This window comes from Solenopsis invicta, chromosome 5 (assembly GCF_016802725.1).
Source record: "Solenopsis invicta isolate M01_SB chromosome 5, UNIL_Sinv_3.0, whole genome shotgun sequence".
Classification (NCBI taxonomy): domain Eukaryota; kingdom Metazoa; phylum Arthropoda; class Insecta; order Hymenoptera; family Formicidae; genus Solenopsis; species Solenopsis invicta.
The window spans coordinates 18,675,017-18,695,785 of NC_052668.1; the positions used below are offsets into that span (position 1 = coordinate 18,675,017).

Genomic DNA, 20,769 nt, shown 5'->3' on the forward strand with positions numbered 1-20,769 from the left:
ATCCTTTCAGCGGTGTCCCCGGGACAGGCGATTAAACTACTAGCGTCACAAGTGCCCGAATTCAGTGGAGCTGAAGATGACGACGTGAACAGGTGGATCCAGAAAGTCGAGCAAGTGTCTCGTATACACGGAGCCTCAGACGACATCACATTGTTAGCCGCCACGGGTAAATTAACCAAAATTGCCCGTCGATGGTTTGATTCCAAAACAGGTGTCGTAAATCAGACCTGGCCTATTTTTAAGCAAGCGGTGATAAGTCGTTTTCAGAGGGAAACTCTTGTACAAGTTACCTTGCATAAAGTTGAGGCTCGTAGATGGAACTATCCAAGAGAGACGTTCCAGGAATATGCTATGGATAAAACAGATATGCTACATAGCTTAAATCTTCCAGATCGAGATGTTATAAATTATCTCGTTAGTGGCATTAACAATATGGCCATTAAGAGCGCAGCAGCGGCGCTACCAGTGGACAACGTAGACGACTTCTTGAAAAGGATGCATAACATCACGGCTTCCTTCTCCGAGCCGTTTAAGAAAGCTTTCGTGCCGCCTCAAAAAATAGAGAAGGACAAAGCGAAGCCAATCAACGGAACCAGTGTGAGGAACAGCCCCGCAGAGAAACCAGTCAAGGATCTCTTCTGTGTGTATTGCAAACGCACAGGGCACGTTCGAGACGACTGTTTCAGGCTGAAGCGCAAGGAGCAAGGACAGAGAACAGCGACTCCTTCAACGCCAGCCACGGTGGCGGCAGCCAAGGAAGATGACCCCTCCGCCTCTCCACCGCAGGTCGTCGGCGCGGTTTCGAACTTGGACAGAACTCTTGAGATAAGTGACACACATCTGAAAGTCGTCGCCATTAACGGTAGACCTTGTAATTTAATTGCGCTATTAGATACAGGCAGTCCCTGTTCTTTTGTACACACAACCGTTTTTGAGAGAATCTTTGATCGATCGTCGTCCTCCCTTGTTAAAGCTAATCGTTCTCTTGTAGCTATTAATGGCTTACCGATTAAAACAATGGGTACAGTTGCGTCGTCAATCCAATTCGAGTCGTTACCTGATTTCACAGGGGAAATCGAATTTCTGGTTTTACAAAATAACGTATTTACTGTAGATCTTGTTATCGGTCGCGATTTTTTGCGTACACATCAAATCACCGTTCTGTATTCTCCAAAAGCAGACACGGAAGAAAATAAATTAGAGTTGCTACAGCATGTTGCGTCCGCGGACGTGGTGGACGAAACGGAGAACTCAATACTTTCTTATATGGCAAGCGTGGAAATTGATTTTGACGGGGAAACAAAAAAGAGTCTTTTGTCCATAATAGACGAGGTCGAAAATACGGAGGTTGCTCCCGTAAAGGACGATTATGCCGTCAGGGTTTCTCTTAAAGACGACTCAACATATGCGTTCGCCCCCAGACGATTTGCATGGGCGGAACGACAACAAATAAGAGAGATTACCGATGATCTCCTTAAACGAGGAATTATTAAACATAGCGTATCCCCATACTGTGCTCGAGTCGTACCTGTTCGCAAACGGAACGGTGCTTTACGTTTGTGCGTAGATTTGCGTCCTCTAAACTCGCGGGTAAATAAACAAAAATATCCTTTCCCGATTATCGAGGATTGTATAGCACGTCTGGGCAACAACACGATATTCACTTCTTTAGACATACAAGACGGTTTTCATAATATTCCAGTGCATCCAGAACATACTAAATATTTTTCATTTGCAACGCCCGATGGGCAATTTGAATTCACACGTCTTCCTTTCGGTTATTGTGAGGCACCAGCCGAATTTCAGAAACGACTGGTTCACATTTTACAGCCTCTGATAAGAGAAGATCGCGTTTTAGTATATATCGATGATATTTTGATACCGTCAGCATCGGTTACAGATAACCTTGCAACATTAAAAGAGGTATTGTTGTTGCTGAAACGTCACGCATTTCAGGTAAATTATAAGAAGTGCCATTTTCTGAAGACAACCATTGAATATCTCGGTTATGTTATTTCGCCAAACGGTATCACGTTGAGTCCGCGACATGTCGAGGCAGTACTAAATTTTCCTCTTCCAAAAAATATTAATGACTTGCAGCGATTTCTCGGGTTAACGGGCTATTTCCGTAAATTTATACAAGATTATGCATCTATAGCTAAGCCCCTCAGGAATCTTTTGCGAAAGGCAATTGATTTTAATTTTGATAGTAGTTGTCTTGAAGCATTCAACGCGCTTAAAAATAAATTAATTTCATATCCAGTACTTAGAGTATATAATCCAAAAGTAGAGACTGAATTACATACGGACGCCAGCGCTCACGCGGTAGCCGGAATTCTCATGCAAAAACAAGAATCAGGTAAATGGGCGCCTATCGCTTATTATAGTCAAGCTACCAACCAGGCGGAGGCTAAATATCATAGCTTCGAGCTGGAGATGCTTGCCATTGTTAAATCAGTTGAGCGATTTCATCTCTATTTGTACGGTCTGGATTTCACGATTGTGACCGACTGTAATGCCCTAGTGTACGCGGTAAATAAAGCTCACTTGAATCCGCGAATCGCGCGCTGGGCACTAAGATTGCAAAATTATAAATTCAAGGTTGTTCATCGCGCGGGGCATCGTATGACCCATGTTGACGCGCTTAGTCGGATTAGTGCCTATGTTGGTGCTATGCCAATTGAAAGAGAGTTGGAATATAAACAATTACTAGATGATCGACTTAAAATTCTAGCGGAGGAGCTTGAGTTTGCTGAAAACGAGAAGTTCGAGCTAATTGACGGCCTTGTCTTCAGAAAGTGCGCCGATAAACCTCGTTTCGTGATCCCTGATTCGATGATAAATAATATTATTAGAATTTATCACGACGAAATGGCACACTGCGGTGTCGAGAAAACTGTACAAGGGATAGGCTCTAATTATTGGTTTCCTTCGTTAAGAAAAAAAGTTCGATCTTACGTAGACAATTGCCTGACTTGCCTCACGGCCAATTCGTCAGTTCACACTCGAGAGGGGGAAATGCAGGAGGTAGACAGCCCGAAGCGACCCTTCCAAATAGTCCATTGTGACCATTTCGGTCCGCTTACAGACACTTCACAAGGGTTTAAGTATATATTAGTTTTAGTTGATGCCTATACTAGGTTTACGTGGCTATTTCCAGCCAAGACAACAAGCTCAAGAGAGACCATTAAGCATTTATTAGGAGTGTTCAACGTCTTTGGTTTTCCAAATACCCTCGTTTCGGATCGAGGTACAGCTTTCACTTCACAAGAATTTTTAGATTTCACAAATTCGAAGAAAATCTATCACCGATTGGTAGCTGTTGCGGCGCCATGGAGTAATGGATTGGTAGAAAGAGTCAATAAATTTTTAAAATCTTCTTTGAAAAAACTTACAGAAGAACCTAAGACGTGGAACATTCATCTAGATAAGATACAATACGTAATGAATAATACACATCATGCGTCGTTAAACGCGTCCCCGTCCAAATTATTGTTGGGGTACGACCAGAAGCGTCATGCTGACGCCGATATTGTTGAAAGTTTAAATCAAATTGCGAGAGTCGAACTCTGCTGCAATGAGGAGCGTGAAAATATGCGCACGATTGCAGAAGAGGTATCGAATAAAATTAGAAACTATAATAAGATTTATTATGACAAAAAGCACGCGAAGCCTACTAAATATCAAATAGGAGATTATGTATTAATTCGAGACACGGCGTCAAAGCCAGGCGAGGATAAAAAACTCAAAGCGAATTATAAAGGCCCTTACGTAGTGGCAAAAATCTTAAATAAAAATCGCTATGTCATAAAGGATATTCCAGGCTTTAACATAACGTCTCGCCCGTACGATTCAATACTTTCCCCAGATCGCCTAAAACCGTGGATTAAGCCAGTTAACAGCGAATAATTAAAAAAAAAAAAAAAAATGCGTGCGGCATAGATTAAGATTTTGTTACCAATTATCCAAAGATTGTAATACTTCCAAAGGTTGTAATACTACCAAAGATTATAATACTTTGATTAATTTCAGTAAGTAACAGTAAATGTATTCAAACAATAATGATAAGTAAAATCTCAGGCGGTATTCAGACTGGAAATACGTCCATACAAGAATTCCCAAACTGTATTCATATTGTTACATCATATTGTGTTATATCGAGTCAATAATTGTCAATCATACTATTCGAGACGAATAGTCCGTCAGTCCGGCCGAAGCTGTAAGATATCTTTAAGCTAGCGTCGAAACGACTCAGGCTGGCTGCAGCGTTGCGCGCGCTGCGGCTGCTTCCTTAGGCATTGGCCAAAGGGATCGCGCCACACCTTTGCCGTTGTGCGGCGCTGTGGGCGTGAGGCAGCACGATGCAGCTCGGGCTTTTCGGTTGGAGGGAGAGAGAGATCACGGCCGTGGTGATCGCACTTGACTTAACCTTTTGCTGTGTATCCGCCAAGAGAATAAACAAGATTACGGTTAGCATCGTCTTCTTCCTTGCACAGGCCCTCCCTTCTCATTCGCCTCCTTATTTACCGTTCCTTATTCCTGACACTAACTAATATTCTCCCTAACTATAATTTTTATTACCCCCTTTACATGTATATCAGAAGTGGGATTCACCTCTTAATTGACACATCAAATGTGAGATATTGTTGCCGTCACGAGACCAACGTTTCTGAAGGAAGTTGACGAGGCGACCAGCGGCGATTTCGCAGAATTTCGCAATCTAGATCGCGTCTTATTTCTGCGAGGGAGGAACGCACGTGAATCAAGCAAATCATATTTTCTCGAAGCGGATTCTTAGTTTCTCTCTTTCTCTCTCTCTCTCTCTCTCTCCTCTCTCTGCCTCATCCGGCAGTTCGTGGAGCGATTATGTTGAAATAACTCGCGGTACGTGCGCGAAAAAGCTTCCTCGGCGGCGCTCGCCGTCGGCTATAAAGCCGGATAAGCCGGGTGATCTATTTCGCGACGCTGAAATGGCGTCGTCGGACTTTAGCGTTGTCCCGAGACGGCCGGATGCGCAGTTTTTCTTATTCGTTTCCTCTCCGCGCTCCGATCGATCGATCGCGCTCCGTATGGGAACAGGCGAAGGCGCGCGAGACAAGACAAAAGCGACGGTATACATTATCGTCTGCCGGGTGAATCCGCTCGCGCAACATCGTAATAAATAATAACGCTAATAAGATTACAGCATCGATTTGCAAACTTCTTCTATTGTACTTCCGTTCACACTTTTCACCGAAGAAAAAGTATTTGGTATTTGTGACTATAATTAAGTGTTAAAATCATTATAGTTTATTATAGAAGCTTCAATTTTATAGTTATTACTACTATAACGTCAGTAATAACATATAGGGTATATTTCGAACGATATTAGCTTGAGGCTTATTTTTTTCTAGATATTGGCAGCCCTTTAACTAAACCGAGAAGTTTTCTCAATTCGTCATACGTCATGATCTGTAATAACTTGTAAATAACTCAACCATTCCCTGATGAAAATTTTTCTCAGGACTTTTGTATAAATTGGAACACTTCAGAAATATTGAGTAAATCGACATTTTTTCTCAGAATTTTTCACATACGTGAATTCTAACATTCTAAGATTTACGTGAATTATCTGAGAAATTTTCTGAAAAATTTTGAAACATCGTAGAAAAATCTGAGAAAAATTTTTATAAAGGTTATAAAGTATTTTTTCAGAATTTTTATGTAAAATTTCAATATTTTTTAATATCTATACAATTTTATAACTTTTTAGAAAATTTCTTAGATCTTTTATCTTACAATATTTCATCATTACAAGAATTTATATATATATAAAATTTTGAAAAAAATTTTTTCTCAATATTTGTGAAGTGTTCCAATTTGTATAAAAATTTTACTTCTCGATTTAATTAAAGGACTGCCAACATCTAAAAAAAATAAGTCAAACTAATATCGTTTGGAATACAGCCATAATGTACACACTGACAAACAAAAATGCTTGTAAGCAGTATAATTTAGATATAATTGGCATCAAATTGATTATAAATTATACTTATTTTTGGTGCCAATTGTATTTAATTTATGATACTGCAATCAATTTTGTCGTCGTAACTCATTATATGTTATTAGTAACAATATAGCAGTAATGACTATAAAACTGGAGCTCCGAACCATAATTATTATATTAAGTGTAGCGTAGCAAAGTACTTAATAATTACAGTGTTGGTCGGGTTTAACATTCAATTATAGTCAGAAATATCAAGCACCTTTCTCTCAGTGTATTTTACTTATTTATCGGTGGGTTTTATTCACCGGATATTTTAGGAATGGCTCGCGCAAATTGCCCGATCGACTCAGAATCATTGATTCTTCAAAAGCACTGATGTAAAATGAAAGAGAAGAAAACAGTAAAATGGAGCAAAGGTAAAGTGAGATAAATTATTCTCCTCTCGGCTTGCCTCGCAATGTCGCGTGACGAAACGTAAAGTCCACGTGGCGTGATAATATCGTATACCCGCGTGAAAATAGTGGACACGCTCGCGAACTCTTCGTCTTCCTCTTCGTCGTTTCCCTCGACGTTTCCGTCGTCGAGCGGAACACTTTCCTTCGCTGCACCGGCGACGGGGGGCGGCCTCCTAATGCATATAACACGCTTATCGATCGGCGCTTGTCTCGTCGCGGATTACAAAGAGCCCGTGGCACATGTGCGAAGCAAAGCGCACGGCGTCGTTAGTCGTTAGTAACGTTGCCAGCGGAATCGCTCTAATCCCTTTCTTTATAGGAATTTTCGAAGCGCGACGCGACAACAGGAACATAGGGAGAGGGATGTTTCGTAATAGGGAAATTAAAAAATTAAAGATGCGCTTTTACAGTTTCGATCGTTGACTCGTCGAGACGTATTCACACAATTTAGATCAAAAATAAATTACATGTTCTATAAATGATTTTTTTATACAGCATGTAAATTAACCCTCCAAACCCTTTGACGATTTAAAGATCCAGACAAATTTTCAATTTTGAATTATTCATAAAATATTTATATATTTAATTTAAGGATATATATATTTAACTTGAATACATAAATACTCGAATTGAAGAAATTTAATCAAGTTGAAAATTTTAATAAAGTTTACTTTTTTTCGCAATGTAAGATCAAACAATTGCGAAAAATCGTATTCTGGTTGGAAGAGTGTACCGGAATTTGTTCAGATCTTTCAGAGCCCAAAACGCTTTCCAAAACACTATCCAGACATCAGTGACCCGGAAAACAGAGAGAACGGAAAGTTAATTACTAAATCTTAGTAGCAACAAGAGAGTAAATCGTTAACTTATTAGATAATAGGGTCACGGGAGTTTACGGAAAGCTCTTCGCTTTCCGGATCGTCCATGATTAAAGAACCGTCTCTTCCTTCGTGTTTTTAATCAGGAAGAAAGTATTGGTGCTTCCCGAAGATGTTCGAGAGATTCCTCGCTACAGTGAGGCTCGCTTGCGAAAATAGAAAATAAGGGATTATTTTGGCGATGAATGGCGGCTCTCACTATTACGATAGAGCAATTACACGCGCGGGACACCCTGTGGATAGGTCCACCAGCGCGGCATCAGCCTCCCGCATCGCCTCCGCGGCGTTCCCCCTTTCTCAATCTCCTCCTCTCTTCTTTCTCCGCCACGACGACCGCCACTTCAGATCCATATTGCCCTCCGTGCCGTCTTTCCTCGTGCCCTCGCCTTCGCCGCCATCGCGGGTATTAGTTTCAGTTCGGGAACCCGACGCGTACTCCCACCGCGCCGCCGGAGCCGAGGAGGAAAAAAAATCGGGTCAACCGTGACTCGGCTCGACTCCGACCGCGGTTCCGCTTCTCTCTCTCTCTCTCTGCCTCTCGTCGGCGGACGTAGCTCGAAGGATGCAATTACAATACAATTATCCCTCATTCCCCGCTCTCACTCCCTTTTCTCTCTTTCTCTCTCTTTTATTTTCCAGATTTCGAGAGTACGATTTCTGTCCCGCGAAAGTACCTGTATTAAGGAGGAATCGCATTAGAAAGATGGAAAGAGAGAGAGCGAGAGAGAGAGAGAGAGAGAGAGAAAGAGAAGGGAGAAAGGGAGAGAGAAGAGGGGGTAGGAGGAGACAGGAAATGGGGAATAACAAGCGGCGAGTGCTTGTTCAATCGATTTCCATTTCAATCGATTCGTTAACGGACCTTTTTTCGCGAGCGCAGTCGACTTTAACCGCCGCAATCCCGCTCCTCTTTGTTTTACGAGCTCGCGAGATTGCAAATGGTTGTAGCATGACTGTAACGCATTTAGGGGTGGAGATCGTTAGGCCTTATCGCAGAGATTTATCCTCATTTTGTTCCACGCGTCGATACGATATGTATGATTTCTTACTTCGTCTCGAGGCCCTTTGTAGCGAGCCGGCGCGGCGCGCGCGGCGCGGCGGCGCGGCGGCGCGGAGAAGTACGGTGACCGGTTTTACTTGGATTTACGAGCTCCCGAGCAGTTTTGCGCTTATATATCGATCCTGCAGGTACAGCAGTAAATTTCCTATCGCTTTAAAAGGTGGATCATAGATTCACCTCCCGATTTCCCAGGCGGCCGTTATCTGTATATCCTCGTTCACTTTCAGCGAAACGATCGTTCTCTCCCTCCGAACGTTTTTAATTTAGACAATCGATTGCTTATGACGAAAGAGCTCTCGAAATCCTCCGCGCTCAAATTATTGCGAATAAAAAATAGAGAGGGCTGTTTCATCGGCGCGGAATTTCATATTGCGTGATTCGCGACGGCGACGGATGGCCTCGCCGCCGTGCCGCCGCGCCGGTCGCGGTCGCGGTCGCCCCCATGCCGGCGACCCCGAATGAAAGCGTAGAAACGTTAATGACAATAATAAAGCTTTCAACGACGTCTTTACACGTCGTTAATTCGGGCACGGTCGAAAAGCGAGGATTGGCGATTATAACAGGGAAAAGGGGATATAAAAAGAAATAGAGCGTCGAAACCGCAAACTCGGTGCGATTTGATAGCCGTAACCGGCCGGAAATACATTAGAACCGGACGCTGGGTCAACTTCCTGTCAAACGCCGGCACGCCCTTTTTTGCGCCCGTCTCAGTTTCAGTCTCTCCTTTCCTCCTTCCTTTTTATGAACGAACGACCCCGGGAGTAGCTTAACTCTCCCGGTTTTGTTGGCGAAACGTGCATCATTATACCGTTACATAACCCACGGACAGCTATTTCCGATGCACATTAAGCGCGTTTGTATACAGGATGTCCCGAAATTACCGGCCGCGGCGCACGCGTTACTTTGCCAGAGAAAATTCTTCTTTGACGAATTTGTGAGATCAAAGTTCGTCAAATTACCTTAAATATTTTACTAAACTTGATAATATATTTCTCTCAAGGAAACGTTTATTCTCTCCGACAGAAGAGATTTATTTTTACAAAGAGATACCTCTTCAGAATATTATTTTAATAGAATGTTAATTTTACTATACGCTTCGCGATATCTCTTGGCGGGTTTTGTAACGTGAAACATTTGTTATCGTAACGTAATAGCATGCAAATGTGCAAATAACACGAACAGCAGCAATAATCGAAAGGCAATCTTCGGGTATTGATGAAGCCAATGTCGAAAATTAAATCGGCACAGAAATAATCTCATTCACGCGGGGGAACAATTGTTTTGCCGAATATACGATATAAATTCGGCCACACGCGCGCGTGTAAAATGTAACGCAGCGAACCGGAAAATGGTGTCTCGAAAATATTTCGCAAAATATCGCTCGCGCCGCCCGAACGACGGTCGATCGATCATCCGCGGGAGAGGCCTGGGGTGGGCCAGGATAAATGTTCCATCAAACCCGCTCATAAGCGTTTTTTTTTTTTTTTTTTTTTTCGACCGTTTCGCTTTTCGGCCATCGTTCTCGTTATATCCAGCACCTACGTAAAATCTAGGCACGTGCTCGAGAATCGAGAATTGCAGAATAACAATTCGGGGGGAGGGGGGGGGGCAGCGACCGACAATCGACCTGTTAATATCTTTTTCATCAATTTAGATGATTCAGTAATTTAGTAATCCTTTAAAGCTGTTTTGGTTATACAATACGAGCTGAAAGCTATCGAAATTTGAAAACTGAAAACTTCTCTAGATTTGCTCTTTTTTTTTCTCTAATCAACAACAAACAATTTTGATCGCAAATACCCAAATTATAAATTTTTGCACTAATATTTATTAGAGTTTTATTAGTATATGTAAAAATTTTGATTCAATTGGTAATGTTACTTCCCCATTAAATTTGCAAAATGCGATTTTACATAAGAGCCAAGAGTAAATAAAAAATTAAATAACTTTTAAATCAGTAAGTGAATTGTGCTCAAATTTTACACGGACGCTCAGTCGTAATATTAGAATAATTCTATGAAAATTTTGGTAATGTTTTAATTGAGATACGATTCATACATACTTAAATGCTAGGACAGCTTAATAATTTTTTTTAAGTGTTATTTTTATTTTATTAAAAAAATATCCGCGCATAGGACTCACGAGTAACACTTTGCTTCGAGATGAAACTAAAAAATCTGTAAGAGACGCGAAACCCATCTCTTGTTTGCGTCTGTTAACCCTATCCCCGGAGAATCGATCGATCGCTCGATCAATCTCGATTGAAAAGCGGAGGATCGAGGGACCGGGCGAGTCACATTTCGGGAAATTCGATAGCGATTTCGCCGAGCGTGAGAGACGAAGGAGACTCCTGAGGCCGCGACTCTCAAAGAATTTCCGGAGTACGTCCTTTGAGCGACACTTTTATCGGATCCGTATGTCTTGATGGACGACGATTTTTCTTTTCGACGACCGAGATTCAACGTGCCTGTGTATGCGCGAAATATTGTAAAGAGAGCCAAGCCAAGATACTTTTGAAATACGTTCGATATTTGGAGACGCTTCGCCGAAAATCGCGTGCTTCTGTCGGAAATTATTCAAAGAATAAATCGGCGTTTCTGCTCGATGAAATCGAGGCGGACGATATCGATGATAAAATACGAGATTATAATAATCGTCTTGTCGCGATGCGCATGCGTGTGTGTGTGTGTGTGTGAATTAAAATTATTATCGCTAAAAAGAGGACAAACTGAAAATCCGACCGTGTGGAGCTGTCATTAAAACGGAAACTCACCGCGGTGCTTGTACACGCGTTCGTAGTGTTGTCTCGGCAAACACACAGTTGGAGTTCAAGCTCCACGCTTATGCCGGCGGAAGCGGTTGGAAATTAAAATAACGCCGCGTCTTCCGCTATTCTGGCGGTTCGTCTGTTTATCTATTCCAAGCCGCATATCTAAACGGAAAATAACGGTCGGCCCGACGCGGCGGAGGTGCATGTGCACAGGTAGAGAAGACGGGTAGATACACGGGAATATCATAGCCGGCGTGGATTTTAGTGAACCAGCCAGCGGAATAACAAACGGTTCTCCGCGTGCGCGCGAGCGGCAAAAGAATATTAATCCTTCGCGGCGTGCCCGCGCGGCGCGGTGCGGCGCGGTGCGGCGCGACGGCATCAGCGTATTCAACCTCGGCCCGGCTTGCGTTGTTTGCCCAACCGAATCATACGCAAGTAAGTTCCCGACTTGCATGATTAATGCTCTTCCCGAAAGTTGCGCCGAGTCAACGTCACGGCGAGTCTGGCGACAACAACGTCCGCCGCCGCGTTGTCAACCAGAGAACCGGAGTCGAAAGAAAGAAAAGGAAAAAAAAGGAAAGAAATTCCTCTCTCGCGCACGCGCGCGCGAAAATCTCGTTAATTGGAACATTTCTCGTTTTCGGAGAGTCGTCGTCAGTGCTCGGCTTCGCGCGTGAGACTCCAGATTGACCGACGATAACCAGCGGCGTTTCTCTTTCTTCCTTTCTGTCCTCGGCCGGTTTTCTTCGAGATCTTTTTTTCTCCTTCCCCTCGTCTTCTCGTCACCGTCGTCCGTGACCGTCCCCCAGTGTCGAGGGATATACTCGCGCGTCCGATATATAAGCGAGGGGGATGTCCGCGGCCCGGACAAAGAAACGAGACAAGTCCCAAAGTCAGGGGTCACCGCGGACCAATTTCAGCAATGCCGGGCATTTAAATGGAGCCGGAGCCTGACGTAATCTCCTATCTCTCCTCCTGACGCTCGCATTCCACGAGAGCAGTGATGATCACCTCTCCCTTCTGCGCGTATCTGCGCGTGCATGCACGCCAAATGAAAGCGTTCTCTATCCTCCTCTTCACGGAGGGCCTAGCCGCCGCGCCGTCCGCTCCGCTCTGCCTCTTCCACTCCGAGAGAGTTCTCACTATCGTGCGAGTCATCGCACGATCGCGCGCACCGTGCGCCACGAAGAAAGGGCGCTTTCACGAACATCAGAGGAACAACGCTCGGTACGCGCGTCCACGATCCTCTCTCCCGTCGCCGCCTGCGCGTCGTCGTATTCCGCCGTCTGCGCTGCGCATACGGAAAAGTTGGAGATAAAACGTCTCAGCCGGCCGGGGACGGGGGAAAGAGGGGGATTTCATAAATCGCGTTTAACAGAGCGATGTGGAGAAGTGACACGAATTTTAATTTGGGGGGTAGGAGGGCTACGAGTCGGATCGCCGCCGGCGCGCATCGTGTCGGCCGCCAGCAGCGGCGGCGTTGACAAAACGCTTCAAATGAACGTTGAATCAACGTTGAATAAACACCGCCGCAAATTGGAGCGGCCGGCACATAATAGCTGTTACGTTCAGTAATGTTTCAACGTAAATCCAGTGCTTCCATTATCGCGATCTCTCATGAAAAAAAAGAGGAAGAGAGATTTAAAAAAAAAAACACAAGCGGGCAGGCGGGTCATTTCATAAGTTGCGTTTTTACAGAGCGACGCCGTAACTTGCGCGTTAAAGCGAATTTTAATTTGGCTTAAGCGTGTATTTTATGCAGCGGAGCACTAAAAAAACGTTCAAACCACCGCGCTGCAGTGAATAAAACACGTAGGAGTGAAAAATGTCCACATTACAGCCATCACGTTAAATGATCTTTTAATATAAACGTTAATTACAGCCTTTAATGCGAATATCTTTCTTTCGTATCGTAGACAAATATCTTTTACATGTAATATGCTTTTCATAATTATATATTTCTCTCTTCACGACCGTGTACTTAAAATGTATATTCTTTCTGTTGCAGATCCAATGATTCACAGCTGCTTCCCGGGGAATAAATTTTCTCTGGTTATGTGTACAGAAAAAAGGAATTAGTATCAAATCAACGATCGTTGAGCAAGGATATAAAATCTTTAAAAAGAGTTCGATAATCTTAAATTTCAACAATATATGATATATTTTTTTATATTTTAATATTTTAATAATTGTTTAAAAAAACGTAATAATTGTTTTGACAATAATAGTATTACAAAATTTTAATTCAACATTCTTGTATTATTGTCAAAAGAATCATATCGTGTTCTTAATCTATATATTATAGTATAGTTATAATCAACTATACATATATGCGGTCTACAATCTTTGTTTACAACTAAGATTGAAGATATTGTTATTTTTTAACTTTTTTCTTCTCAACTTATGAAATAAATAAAATTAGACACAAATTTTTTTATGTACAAGTTATATCTACTCATTATTAAATGTTTTAAAGAAAATTTTTTATTTGCTAATACATAAGACAATGATTGTTGATTAAATACTATCTTTTTTCTGTGTAAGAGCGAAACCAGAGATGACAGAAAGTGTAAACGAGAACCTTTGTTTTAAAGGAACACGAAGAAAAATTTAATATCTTCGCTCTCATACTCGTCTGAAACATTTACCTCAGCGGAGAACAAAAAGCATTCGCTCAGTTTTATTCATACGGATCCGTTGTTGTGCTGCGTTCGGCGTCAATGGGAGAAACACCGAGAGGAACACCAAAGAAACGGAAAAATGTTGGGCGTTACAGGCGGGCCTGACTCTTTGCTCGGCCCGTACTTTTAATGTTGGGTGAGCAAAGTTTCAGGTGTGTTTGTATCGCAACGTAACATCGTAACGTAGCGCGAAGGCGAAGTGGAATAGATCCTTTTATACGATCATCATCGAACCGGCGTGTCTTGACGGTACTCTTACGCCTGAAATTTGCTTTTTTTACCTGGCCTCTGCGCTCTCTCACTTGGAGAAAATAAAGGTGAGCAAAGTTTCAGGTGTGTGAGTGCGTTAAATTTGCCGGCGCGTCGACACGCCGCCGTTTAAATCCCGTACGCGATTTGCAATGGCCACCGAAGACAATTCGCTCGATACGGCCGCTAATTAAAGTCATTGTAATTTCTCAAAAGCGACGAACAAAAGGACATACGATTGGATTGTTTCGCGATAACATGATATTATTGTTTGATAAATTACTCTGACTCTACCGCGGCGATATTCATGCAGGCATGCGGGATCAACTGAATTAATTAATTAAATTGAACTTTATTACGTAATAATTAGCTGTTGTTTATCTGGACATTTCCGATGTTGTTATCGATATGATATATGTTTATATTTAAAGATGCGGGAATTCGCATCCCGTTCAACTTTTATTGGAATTCTAAATAAATTATATTGCAATTGTTGAATTGTCAAGTGTGTTTATAAAATATAATAAATTAATGGAAAAATGTGCGCAGTAGATAACGCGCGTGCAATTATCTGTAATACAAAGACCTGTAATTATTTAATCACGGCGTTGGAGAATGAAAAATTGTTTCTTCTTATGCAAGTTCAACAAATCGTTTGTGAATAGTAATGCAATAAAATATTGTGATCAGCTATGAAACTCTGTTTCGCTTAAAAACAAAAAAAGAAGGATTAATTGCTGCGGACTTAAAATAGATCAGATTAATTAAGCAACAGGGTGAATTTTTGATCAGAAAATGGGAAATTCATTCGCCGTAATATCCTATAATTACATTTCTCGCCATGTGTACAGAAATAAATTTTTCCATACTCAACAGCTGTTGCTACGTGCGTTTTACTTTACCTATTCCTTCCCTATTTAATTTCAATGTTAATCAATAATTTGTGTTAATTAAAAAGCAAATGTAAACGTTTTTTAGGCATAAACGAACAAAGCATGAACTTTAATTAATCTTGAATATACATGCAAGCTGGCAAGCTTCCGAAGCATTCTCTAATTAAACAAAGTAATAAAACTCATCAAATGGATATATTAAATTTGTTAAGAGCGTGATATTTATTGCATATATCAAATTACCACGAAAGATCTTTTTTTTTAATTTATTATTTTGTATCGCGATACCGCAAATAATGTAAAATAATTATTGCTAACTATTGTGTTTATGAATAATTTTAATCATAGCGTTTAATCGAGACCATTTCGATTAACGCTATTAATTTACATTAATTATTAATGTAACAGTAAACTCGCACAATATGTCAACTGTTATTAATAAAGTGATAAAAAGCATCAAATGAATATTAAACTTGTTAAGAACGACACACTAATTAATTGTATACATCGTATTTCTACGGATACAATATCTTTTTTTTATGAAACACCTTGCATCCCAGTGATGCAGTGTAAAATAATTGCCACTGGCTGTTGCAAATAACTTTCATTATCGTGTTTAATGGCTGTTTAGATTAACGATATTAGTTTACTTTAATTAATAATGTAACAATAGATTACCGTGTAATGTCAATTTTGTCTCTACACAAATACACTCAATCACGAAAACAAAGCGACGAATTTAACATTACAAATTATGCAACATTTGACTATAACTGAAAAATTATAAAATATATTATTAACGTTGAAATGAAAAAAATATATATAAATGTATTGTTTTTAATTTAACTTTTTTTATCAAAGAAAAGCTCCATCGCGCATTAACTCTCTGTTGGATTATAGTGTTCTCTGTAAAGGACACCTTTCTCACTGCAGTTTTTGTATATTTTTACATATTTGATAGTTGATTTATATTACGTATTCGATATTGTTATCCTATCTGAAAAAGTGCATTGCGTCGATACTCGAGTTCTCGAAATTTATTGTTGTCGCTTTTCCGATGTGCTAATTGGTTCTCATTCAACGCTTGCTTTGTGAACGGCTGTACGGGGATCGCGTATTTTGACTATGTGTATTGGAGAATATGGGGAATAGTGTAATATTCAATTTGTAATTTGTATAAAATTATATAAAATTAGAAGCTTTGTAATGCGCACGTAGCGTGTGCCTGTTTTATCTAATATAACTATAAAATTCATTTGATCACTATTTCATCACATTTTAGTTGATTTCATCAAACATTTCTCTTAGTGTGAAAAAAACGTGTATAATACTTACATATATGTATTTATGCAAATCATATAATTTTTGATCAGTATTGACTACCTTTAATGGATTACTTTTTAACAATAATAAATTTTGAAAAATCGAGTATCGATTTTTTCAAATAGGATACATTAATAACAAAAATGTGTAATTATTTTGCACTTATTATAAGTAAAAAAAACAAAAAATTAGTCAAAATTAGCACTTTTTACAAAAAATTCATGCTAAGATGAAAATAATAATAAATATACTTTTAAAATCTCTATATTAATTTTTTTGAGTGTGTTATTCACATACTATATTCTTACCATATTTTTTATTTCTCTTTCTACAAGATAATTATTGTTCCATTATTGTTATTTTATACTTTATAAAGCTAGTTTATTAATTAATTAAATGGATAAGCTAAAAAACTTTATATTAAAATTGGCTTTTTGTAATAGATTGAAAATGATGTATTATCATATACAATAATGCATATTTAAAATAAACTAGTTGTAATGTACGTTATTATAACATTTCTTATAAGGATGTTTTCTGTTCTTATAAGGAAGTTCTTGTTTCTGTTCTTATAATAATATTTCTTTTTATTTAGAATATTCTATTTGTTTACAATATTTTAAAAAAAATGTTCAAAGATATGTATATTATTTTTTTGTGCCAATTTATAAAATACTTAATCTTAGATAAATATTTGAGGGAGAAATTTAAAAAAATATATACTTGTTTTGTTTAATGATTTTTTTCTTTAACAAAATTTTTATTTCAGATATGCAATAAATAAATAATTTAAACTAATCTTTTATTAAAATTTTATAAATAATTTTACATTTTTAAAATACAACGTTTCAATTGTATAAATTAATTCAATTGTATTATGATTTTATTTCTTATATTATTTGCTATTTATTTCTGCAATTTGATTAAACGACAACTTAACTGTTTCAATAATTTTTTCCTATGTATTGAAATATTTTTATTAAAATAAAAAAAATATATAAGTTATTTTCTGATTTCCACATTGTTTATAATGAAAGAGCAACTTTACTTTGTTTTACTTTGACTTGAAAATTTAATTATTTTTTATTTTACTCTGATAAATAATATAACTAGTGAAATTTATTTATTTTTTTACATGTATGCCTATGCAAGTTAACCTCAGGCACAATAATAGACTAAATTAACAAATAATAAAAGATGAGTTCGAGATTAAGCATTTTTTATAATATTTTGAAGTTTATCCATTTTATAGTAACAAATCCATGAAGTTTTAACTTATTTCAAATATAATTTATATACTATTTAATATATTTTTCATAGATTCGTTATCTCATTATTAAAGTTGTTTATCACTCACCATTCCGATGCGCAATAGTGGAGTTGTCAGCAACGTGGCTACGATGATTCTGTAACATAGAAGCATATCATTCAATGTAAAGCAACACGTGAAGAAAAGCTCATTGATTAATAATTTTTACACACAGAATTTTTTAATCGCTTTTTGATTAAATATATAATAAAATAATTATGCAATTAGTTTTATTTCAATGATTTAAAAATAATAAATAATTATTAAAGAATTTTAATTTGAAACTTTATAAAAGTTGTATTTTTATTAGACATTGAAACTTGTATAAAGTTTTAAATTAAAATTCTTTAATAATTCTTAAAATTTAAAATTCTTAATAATTATTATTTTTAAATTATTGAAATAAAGACTAATTTCACGCAATTAAGCAATAATGCTTACCGCTAAGTTGCTCCACCGATACTTCTCCTAGGCCTCTTATTTTGAGTAATTGTCCAACTTCTTCTCTCTTCTTTCTTCTTTTCACAAATTGTGAAAATAAGTTGCGTTGTTCTGGAGCACGTCTGTCTCGCATCTGCCGCATTCTGTAAAATAAACATGAATAAATTAAGTCAGCAATGTCGCTTTGTTTTCTTCGCGATTAATTTGATTGCATACAAATGCAATATTAATATAAGTGTCGCTTACCAATTGAAGTCGCGATGCCACTCATTTCGGACCCACTCCATTCCGCGTTTTGTAAGAGTGTTCACGGCTTTCTGTAAATTAACATAAATGCAATTACAATGGCAAAGCGACTTCATCTTGCGCGCGCGATCAACATGACACGTCATGAGCGTATACGTTTTGATCTCTGCTCGAAATACGCGTTCTCGCTCCCGCTTCGATCTACGTCGCATCCGCCGTATTTTCTAATCAGACATGAATGCGAGTCAAGATGGCAACCCGGCTTCGTTTTCGCGCGCGGTAAACTTTACGCGTCGATCAAACTCGTCGAATCGACGCCGCATTCGCGCCGCGGTCGTGCAATTTACGTGCATCGAATCTACGTTACGCGATAATTAACTTAACAATAGTTATTAATGCGAATAATTTTGCTCACTTATTAAAAACGAGCCGCAATGACGCCTCCGTTCCGGAGCCAGTCCGTCTCGCGTCCATTGCGTTCTGTAAAAGAAACGTGAATGTAACTGAGAAGACGGCGAGAAGCGGCTTTGTCTTTGCGCGGTTAACTTCACGCGACAAAACCGACGCCGCGTCCGCGCGCCACCTCCGGCGACGCTGGGCGACGCTACCTGTCCCGCACTAACCCAACGTTTATACGTTTTCCGCAACATATTGTTGAGCAGCAAACTTAAATTTTATCGTGAGATTGATATAGATTTACCTATTAACGAGTTTGCGACACCATTTGCTCCCGCTTCGATCTGCATCGCGTTCGCTGCGATTTGCAATAGAACAAAAATGACAAGCCGGCTTCGTTCCCGGACAAGTAACTTTACGCGTCGCAATCGCGCTTATGATTTCGATTAGAATAGGCGTAAGTAATATTGTAGGCATATCCGCGCGCGTTACTCGCAATATGTATCGACAGTGTACACTGGTGTACACTAATGCGAGATTGACGATGGTTTCGTTTACCTGTTAAATACAAATTTGTAACGCCGCCCGCTCCAATCCGCCCGCATCCGCCGCGTTCCGCAAGTGAAAAGAGCGAGAAGCGGCTTCGTTTCCGTCGCGATCGACTTCACGCGCCAAGATCGATACTACGTATATCGATCTTAAGTTTACATTTAATTTTTACATTACAAAACAAATTATTGTTAGGTTTAAGACATGTCTTAGATTATAATTACTTCTAAATAACAATAAAAAGATCTAAATAAATAAAATATGAGTCAAATTGTCTCCCTATACTATATCGATCGATATCGATTCGATTAATCATTTCTGACTTGGAAACTGTCGACGCGCTATCGTGCTATGGAATAGAACCGAAGAATAGAATTATTTACTCGATTTATTTTATAGTACACGAATAAAAACGTGCCACTCGATTGAACGACATTTAAATCGCGCGTTTCGTTCATTTATCGAGTGCAGCGCTATTCGCGCTGTGCTATGCGCGTTGGCCAACCTGACTGCAGACGGAGCAGACGACGGGCCGCCATTTTCCACGAGTACGAGTGCGTCGCGTGGAGACGATAGATTGAGCATTTCGGCAAATATGTTGAATTCAGCGAGCGTGATCGCTCGCCAAGCGTTGAGGAGGTTCACGACGAGCACGGTCCGCAGGAGCGGTCATCACGATCCTTACGATGGTGTTCCCGGACACGTGAGTGACAAATTCGCACGATTGCATAACATCCCGCGGGGCGCTCAATGAACATCACGTCTAACCGCGACACACACTCTATTTTGCAGAACTTTCCCTTCAGCACGAAAAACAGGCACGTACTGCTGGCTATTTTTATGGTCTTTTGCGGCAGCGGATTCTCCGTTCCCTTCCTCGTGGTCCGACATCAGCTGAAGAAATAAGCTTCTGATATGTGCAGTGTGTCACCTCGCTAGTCAGGTATTTTATAATAGATTCCTTGGCTCTTTTTGTTACTGAATGCATGCCGACGCAATGAAGATGTTAATCGAAATTTCATTTTTGATTAATTGACAAAAGCGTGTTTTGATTCATCAATTGATTAGTCGCATTACGCGCAGATGCAGCTCTTGCAGAGCAATGTTACACCTGTGCATTTGTGATTGATCTATCAACGAATTAAAAAACTCGGCTGTATTCTGATGTTACTTCAATTGTCACTCTGTTTTTCAGGTCACTTGGCTGCATCGCATTAGTACAATATCCTGCACCAATGCTGAGAACGTTATTTGATTACGCTAGGATAATACATTAGGAAATGTATGCGTATGTAATAAAGATGATTATTAATATCTGATAATGTTCATCAGATGCAGAAGCTTATTAAATTTGTTATATTATTTTAATTTATGAGAATTCTTAATTCTGCAATTAATAATAATTTATCCATAGTAGAACCAAATATTTAGTTTTGGTTTGTTACTAATTTTATTCTCTTCCCTGCTAGCAAATCAATAAGCTGATTATCTCAATACTGAAAGGAATTTGTGTGCGTGAGATGAATGCAAGAG

At 39.4% G+C, this 20,769-nt stretch overlaps 1 protein-coding gene and 2 long non-coding RNA genes across 4 annotated transcripts in view; 2 read left to right on the forward strand and 1 right to left on the reverse strand.

Annotated features, from left to right (window-relative positions):
- The window catches only part of LOC120357844, a 60,611-nt gene extending 45,657 nt beyond the window's left edge, over window positions 1-14,954 (forward strand). Inside the window, exon 3 of the long non-coding RNA XR_005574852.1 lies at window positions 13,158-14,954. This is a non-coding gene — a long non-coding RNA (uncharacterized LOC120357844). The remainder of the gene's footprint in view (window positions 1-13,157) is intronic.
- Window positions 14,955-17,179: 2,225 nt separating this feature from the next.
- Window positions 17,180-19,301, reverse strand: LOC105205744. 2 transcript variants are annotated; one of them, XR_005574854.1, is made up of 5 exons: window positions 19,246-19,301; window positions 18,707-18,771; window positions 18,292-18,362; window positions 18,046-18,188; window positions 17,180-17,701 (listed from the first exon to the last, which is right to left on the reverse strand). It is a non-coding gene; the product is annotated as an uncharacterized LOC105205744 (long non-coding RNA). The 2 variants fall into 2 exon arrangements; XR_005574855.1 differs by lacking the exon at window positions 18,707-18,771 and having other exon boundaries at window positions 19,246-19,299.
- A 429-nt stretch (window positions 19,302-19,730) lies between these two features.
- LOC105205742 (cytochrome c oxidase subunit 7C, mitochondrial) lies at window positions 19,731-20,604 on the forward strand. The gene is made up of 3 exons (XM_011175241.2): window positions 19,731-19,939; window positions 20,029-20,179; window positions 20,432-20,604. The coding sequence occupies exons 1-2, from the start codon at window positions 19,832-19,834 to the stop codon at window positions 20,140-20,142; spliced, it is 222 nt and encodes a 73-aa protein (XP_011173543.1). The 5' UTR covers window positions 19,731-19,831; the 3' UTR covers window positions 20,143-20,179; window positions 20,432-20,604.
- Window positions 20,605-20,769: the final 165 nt, after the last annotated feature.